This window comes from Heterodontus francisci, unplaced genomic scaffold (genome assembly GCF_036365525.1).
Source record: "Heterodontus francisci isolate sHetFra1 unplaced genomic scaffold, sHetFra1.hap1 HAP1_SCAFFOLD_377, whole genome shotgun sequence".
NCBI classification, from domain to species: domain Eukaryota; kingdom Metazoa; phylum Chordata; class Chondrichthyes; order Heterodontiformes; family Heterodontidae; genus Heterodontus; species Heterodontus francisci.
In genome coordinates, this window is record NW_027142041.1 from 580,197 (window position 1) to 586,779 (window position 6,583).

Below are 6,583 nucleotides of genomic sequence, written 5' to 3' on the forward strand. Positions count from 1 at the left end.
TTCAGCATGGAGCTCGGTGACCAGTGGTGTTCCACAAGGATCTGTTCTGGGACATCTGCTGCTCTTTGTGATTTTTATAAATGACTTGGATGAGGAAGTGGAAGGCTGGGTTAGCAAGTTTGCCGATGACACGAAGGTTTCTGGAGTTGTGGATAGTGTGGAAGGCTGTTGTAGGTTGCAACGGGACATTGACAGGATGCAGAGCTGGGCTGAGAAGTGGCAGATGGAGTTCAACCTGGAAAAGTGTGAAGTGATTCATTTTGGAAGGTCGAATTTGAATGCAGAATACAGGCTTAAAGACAGGATTCTTGGTAGTGTGGAGGAACAGAGGGATCTTGGGGTCCATGTCCATAGATCGCTCAAAGTTGCCACCCAAGTTGATAGGGTTGTTAAGAAGGCGCATGGTGTGTTGGCTTTCATTAACAGGGGGATTGAGTTTAAGAGCCGCGAGGTTATGCTGCAGCTCTATAAAGCCCTGGTTCGACCACACTTGGAATATTGTGTTCAGTTCTGGTCGCCTCATTATAGGAAGGATGTGGAAGCTTTAGAGAGGGTGTAGAGGAGATTTACCAGGATGCTGCCTGGACTGGAGGGCATGTCCTACGAAGAAAGATTGAGGGAGCTAGGGCTTTTCTCATTCGAGCGAAGAAGGATGAGAGGTGACTTGATAGAGGGGTACAAGATGATGAGAGGCATAGATAGAGTGGATAGCCAGAGACTTTTTCCCAGGGTGGAAAGGGCAATCACCAGGGGGCATAATTTTAAGGTGATTGGAGGAAGGTTTCGGGGAGATGTTCTTTAGGTTCTTTACACAGAGAGTGGTGGGTGCGTGGAATGCACTGCCAGCGGTGGTAGTAGAAGCAGATACATTAGGGGCATTTAAGCGACTCTTGGATAGGTACATGGATGATAGTAGAATGAAGGGTAGGTAGTTAGTTTGATCTTAGAGTAGGTTAAAGGTTCAGCACAACATCGTGGGCCGAAGGGCCTGTACTGTGCTGTACCGTTCTATGTTCTATGGCTCCAATCTTAATATACTTTTTAAACAACCTTTCAAGTCCAGTTACAGTTTTTGTTGCTTATCTGCACAAGCTTAAAAGCTGAAAAACGGAAGCTAGGTTTCACTGAACATTCCAATGGTTGAGTCGGGCATGGGAAAAAATGAAAGGACTCGGGCCGGATCTGGCTCGGGTCAGCTGTGGTTATGTCGGGCATGGCTCGGGTTTCATTTGCAGACCCGAGCAGGCCTTTATTAGACAGCACCTTCCAAACCCATGACCTCTTCCACCTAGAAGGACAAGGGCAGCAGATGTTTAGGAACACAACCACCTGCAAGTTCCCCTTCAAGCTGCACACCATCCTGACTTGGAACTATATCACCATTCCTTCACTGTCGCTGGGTCAAAATCCTGGAACTCTCTTCCTAACAGCACTGTGGGTGTACCTACCCCACATGGACTGTAGCGGTTAGTGATGGGCAATAAATGCTGGCCTAGCCAGTGTCACCCACATCGAAAGAATGAATTTTTAAAAATGTTATGACTGAGGCAGGAGGAACAAACTGTTTATTCTCGTTCCACGTCTCCACAGGTCACAACATATATTTACATTTTTTCCCACTTACTGATGCGGTCAATAATAGACTCTATTTTCATCCCAGAATAAAACACACCAACCAGGTTTCTTTAAATAACAAAAATGACCAGTTTATTCTAAAACAAGTTTTAACCAGTAATGAAGCAAAGCATAAGCACACAGATCGAAATATAAAAGTTCCCTTTTATTTTATTTTTTTAAATTTAGAGATACAGCACTGAAACAGGCCCTTCGGCCCACCGAGTCTGTGCCGACCAACAAGCACCCATTTATACTAATCCTACATTAATCCCATATTCCCTATCACATTCCCACCATTCTCCTACCACCTACCTGCACTAGGGGCAATTTACAATGGCTAATTTACCTATCAACCTGCAAGTCTTTGGCTGTGGGAAGAAACCGGAGCACCCGGCGGAAACCCACGCCTCTTCACCTCTCACGCAACACACATACTGAAAAAACGAGATTTACGCTTTAGAGCTCTAGTACAAAAACACACAAAGAAAAGAACGTGTTGGCCAAAATACTTGCTCATTCTTGAAGCAAAAAAGAGAAGATATGAAAAGATGTCAGAGTCCTTTTTTGTTTGACATCCCAAATACATACAGACGGCTGTCACTGGGACCTTCCTGGAACAGTGCTTGTCAGGCGATGTTGAAGATCAGTTTGGGCATGCTTTCCAGGGAAAATGCAGTATCAGAGGTTTCAAGCAGTTTCTTACACTTGCTTCTCAGCTTTTCAAGAGATGGAAAACTGGCAGGCTTTTTCAAAGAGCTGGAACAGACTGAGGCGTGGTTTGGCTTTCTTGGCAAGTTTTCTCCAACTGTCTTTTCAAACAATTGTCCATATCTCAACTCGCTGTCCAAATGAAACCATAAACAGTGTCACATGAGTCAAGCCTCCTGACCCCTCTAAATCTTGACCTGTCACTTCTCTGTAAACATCTTCTCCAAGTCAAAAACAACCCCCACTGGGTAATTATTTGAAAACAGGTGCCTTCCAGTAACTGTTTACAGTCCAGACCTTTCAGTGACTCTTGTAAAAAGAAAAATCCATGGACTGCTTTTCAGTTTTACACCACAAATCATCAAAATTTAATTTAAAAAATGGAAGCACTCGTAACACAAGTCATTTAAGCATTTTATATGTTTCAATTAGATCACCTCTCAGTCTCTCAACTTCAGGGTATACAGGCCTTGTGTATGCAATATGGTGCTCTGGAGGGCTTCACCACTCATCTTGTCCTTGGTTATGTGTACTTTCTGCCAGCAGTCACTTCACAGTGATCAGATTGGCAATGCATGCTGGTGCCCCTCCAAACAAAAAAGACACTGAAGCCAATTGTAGTGCCCCCCAAAAAATCCGTTAACTCAGTACAGGCCAGGGATAGAGCCAGGCCTTTTCCGCTCTGTCTTGGGCTCAGTACCACACCGGGTGCAATCAGCTAACTCAGCACAGGCCGGGGATGGAGCCTGGACCTTTCCTTCTCTGTTAGGCCCACCGAGCTGTCTGCGCACAATTGCAATTTGTCCTTCCTGTGGATTAAAGGTGCCATTATATCTCAAAAGCCGACCCCTAACTCAGAGCTTTGGCTCCAGGTTATAGCTCTGTTTGTAAACTTTGAACATTTGGAATTGATCATAAAAAATTTATAGATGTGATTGGCAGCTTGTATTTGTGACTTGAGCTTTTAATCAACTGTTTTATAGAAGGACTTGTGCCATGCCTCAGCCCACTCCCAGATGGAATGTTTGTTTAACTTTTTGATTGCTGGTATGCAATCACTAGAATTGAATGCAATAAATCAGATCATTTGTGACTCACATTAGAAAAAGGACCCCAAAACTGCTGGATTTTGTAAAAACCTATTTGGTTCACTGAGGGACCTGACACACAGCAGACTGATGGTGGGTGAGAGTGAACTCCATCACATCACTGAAACTGCAGAACACAGTACCATCCGCCACCCTTCCCGCCCACCCCTCCCCCCGTTCCCCTAGAACACTACACCACGAGATACAGCTTCCACAGGGCCACTGGAGGTTACCTGAAACTTTGCACATGGACACTTTTAGTGTTGGCACTAGCACGCCAATTGCGCCTTTCAGCATGAGATTAGAGAACTGCGGACTGGCACTGATTGTTTAACTCCTGCCGTCACCTGCGATTACCAGGTTGCAGCTGTATTTTATACAACTGTATGTGGCTCCAAATACACCTCTATGAGGTATAGGCACCCAATAGGCCTGGACTGCAAGACTGTTTCCTCTCCTCCCCACTGAATATCCACCTAACTGTGGTATCTTAGTGAGCTATAAAAATGATAAGGCCATTTGTTTACATTCATTCGTGGGACATGGTTATCACCGACCAGGCTGGCGTTTGTTGTCCATTCCTGGTTGCCCTGGCAAGGTAGTCATGGACCACCTTCTTGAGCTGCTTGTGATTTTATACAACTGAGTGGCTTGTTGGGCCATTTCAGAGGGAATTTAAGAGTCAGCCACATTGGTCTGGGACTACAGTCACATCAGCCAATCCCAATAAGGATGGCAGGTTTCCTTCCCTTGAGAACATTAGTGAACCAGTTGGGTTTTTAATGACAATCTGACAGCTTCTTGGTCACTTTTACTGAGACCAGCTTTTTAATTTCAGATTCTTTAAATTAAATTCAAATTCACAAACTGTCCTGGTGAGATTTGAACTGATGTTCCAACCATGTTCAAACTCATTGATTATTAGTCCAGTAACAGAACCACTGCAGGGATCACAAAAAAAGAAAATAATGGAAAAACACAACAGGCCCATAAGCGTTGGAAAGATGGAAGACCATTTGAGATCAGAACTGAGTTGCGTCCAAAATGTTTGTGCTCCCTGTGTCCTCTCGTACTAAGTGAGCATCTGTGTATTTTAAGCTATATTATGTGTAATGGGGTTGAGTGTGGATCCTGAGACTGTCACTTTTACAGGGACGAGGTAAACCGAGCCTATCGGAAGATGGCCATGCTCCTTCACCCAGACAAGTGCCTCGCACCGGGGAGCGAAGATGCCTTCAAAGCAGTCGTCAACGCACGGACTGTGTTGTTGAAAAACATCAAGTAAAAAAGGGGAGTACTATCAAAATCCACTTTGACTAGATAAGAAACCACCCATTCCCTGGACTGAGTGTTACACCATCTGCACATTGGATTTCAGTGGAAATAAGGACTAAGAAAATGTCATTTAATTCTTGGATGTAGGTTGCAGGATTAATAAACCTGAACATTTACACTTAGTGTAATTCTTACACTGATTGGCATAACTATGCTTCATTCATCCAAAAACCTTGTAACGGGAGGCAAGTGGCCACTATGTCCTTTAAAGGGAAAGTGGTTCAGAGAAGGTGGGCCACACATGAAGAGCATTAAAGGGGCCCAGTGTTGGAGGGAGATTTGCATTCTGGGTTGACAAAGGCAGAGGTTGAAAAGGAACTTTAGACATACCGAAGCAAGCATTTCAAGAAGCACAGACAAGCATTGGAGCAATGTTATATGCATTCTTCTCCATCTCAATACTCGCTATACTAATTCAGGTGTCCTACTTAGAAACCTCCTTCCTTCAATACACAATCTCTCACTGATATCAGCCAAAGAGCTTCAACACTCTACATTTGCCTAGATTTCATGGGAGGTTTTTCTGCTGTTGCAGGATACAGTGCAGGTGACGGTAATGGCAGCAGCTGCCTGATGTAGCACAGATGGGCACTTGTCACAGCGGCTGCATTGACAGGTGCTAACTCAAGTCTCCTACACAAGATACCTGAGCCACTCAAGGGAAGAGGAGGTGAGCTGCTTTCCCGTGGTCTTCATCACGATTTTATCTTCAGGGAACCTTCTGCTGCAACTAAGGCTAAAGAGCCCATCTTCCCTATAATATGGAGAGGGCATCCACATCCATCGGACACAAGTATCTCCTGCTGCTTGTTGAAGCTGATGTCCCAGACACTGGTCGCCAGGACTGTCTGGAGTGGGGTTTGAACCCTTCACCCCTGAGCTAGTTGTCACTCCATGATGTGTTTTTGCCTCTTTTGAAATGTTCTTCATCTTTCCTTACTGTTCATCTGGTTTGCACCTTTATTACCTGCTGAAAGTTGATTGAATTGATTTGGAGGATGTTTCTGCTTTAATTTTTTTACATTCCTGAAAGCACTCAGTGTTGCTGGCTCACAGTTACGGGTGATGCACCTTTCCAGTACCTTTGCTGATTTACCTTTTTTCACTTGTGACCAAGACATCGAATATCGCCAGATTGTTTAACAGCTGATCCAACCCTATCGGACTCTGTCTGCACATGAATTCACTGACTAGCAATCGGGAGAAACAATTTCCCTCCCCTCCCCCATAGGAATCATAGCACTTCACTCGGTGCCCTATCTGAATGCAGAACAGGCCTCCAGCCTGCAGTCTTTTGCTGTGAATAACTTAGTGCTACAGTGGAGAGTGTGTTTATCACTAATCCATTGGGGGCCCTGACCGCATGGTGTCTTCATGATGAAGTAGTGCTGGGTTGGACATTAGGAATTAGAATAGAATAGACAGGATCAGGCTGATGAAATGCCAAGATTTTAAAACAATTGCAAATAAATAGTCCATAATACAACTGAGAACCAGGTGGTGTATAGAAGGTTCAGAGGGGAAGCAGAGAGTATAAAAGAGACTGGCAGCTAATATAAAAGGGAATCCCCAAGTCTTCTATGGGCAAATCAATAGTAAAAGGATGGTGAAAGTAGGAGGGGGGATGATTAAAAAGGAGATTTACACATGGAGGCAGGAGACATGGCTGAGGTATTAAATGAAGACTTTGCAACTATCTTTACCAAGGAAGAAGATGTTGTGCAGGTCATGGTGAAAGAGGAGGTAATTCAGACACTTGGAGGCAGTATTGGACAGGCTAGCTGTACTTAAAGTTGATAAGGCACCAGGACTGGATGAGATGCATAAAAGGAGAC

The 6,583-nt window shown here is 44.4% G+C and overlaps 1 protein-coding gene across 3 annotated transcripts in view; it reads left to right on the plus strand.

The window, feature by feature from the left end:
• The window catches only part of LOC137366357 (dnaJ homolog subfamily C member 27), an 84,264-nt gene extending 79,398 nt beyond the window's left edge, over nucleotides 1–4,866 (plus strand). For all 3 annotated transcript variants that reach the window (XM_068028258.1, XM_068028259.1, XM_068028260.1), the window contains exon 7: nucleotides 4,566–4,866. In XM_068028258.1, the coding sequence (XP_067884359.1) occupies nucleotides 4,566–4,698 (133 nt within the window). In that variant the 3' untranslated portion in view covers nucleotides 4,699–4,866. The remainder of the gene's footprint in view (nucleotides 1–4,565) is intronic.
• The last annotated feature ends 1,717 nt before the right edge of the window (nucleotides 4,867–6,583 follow it).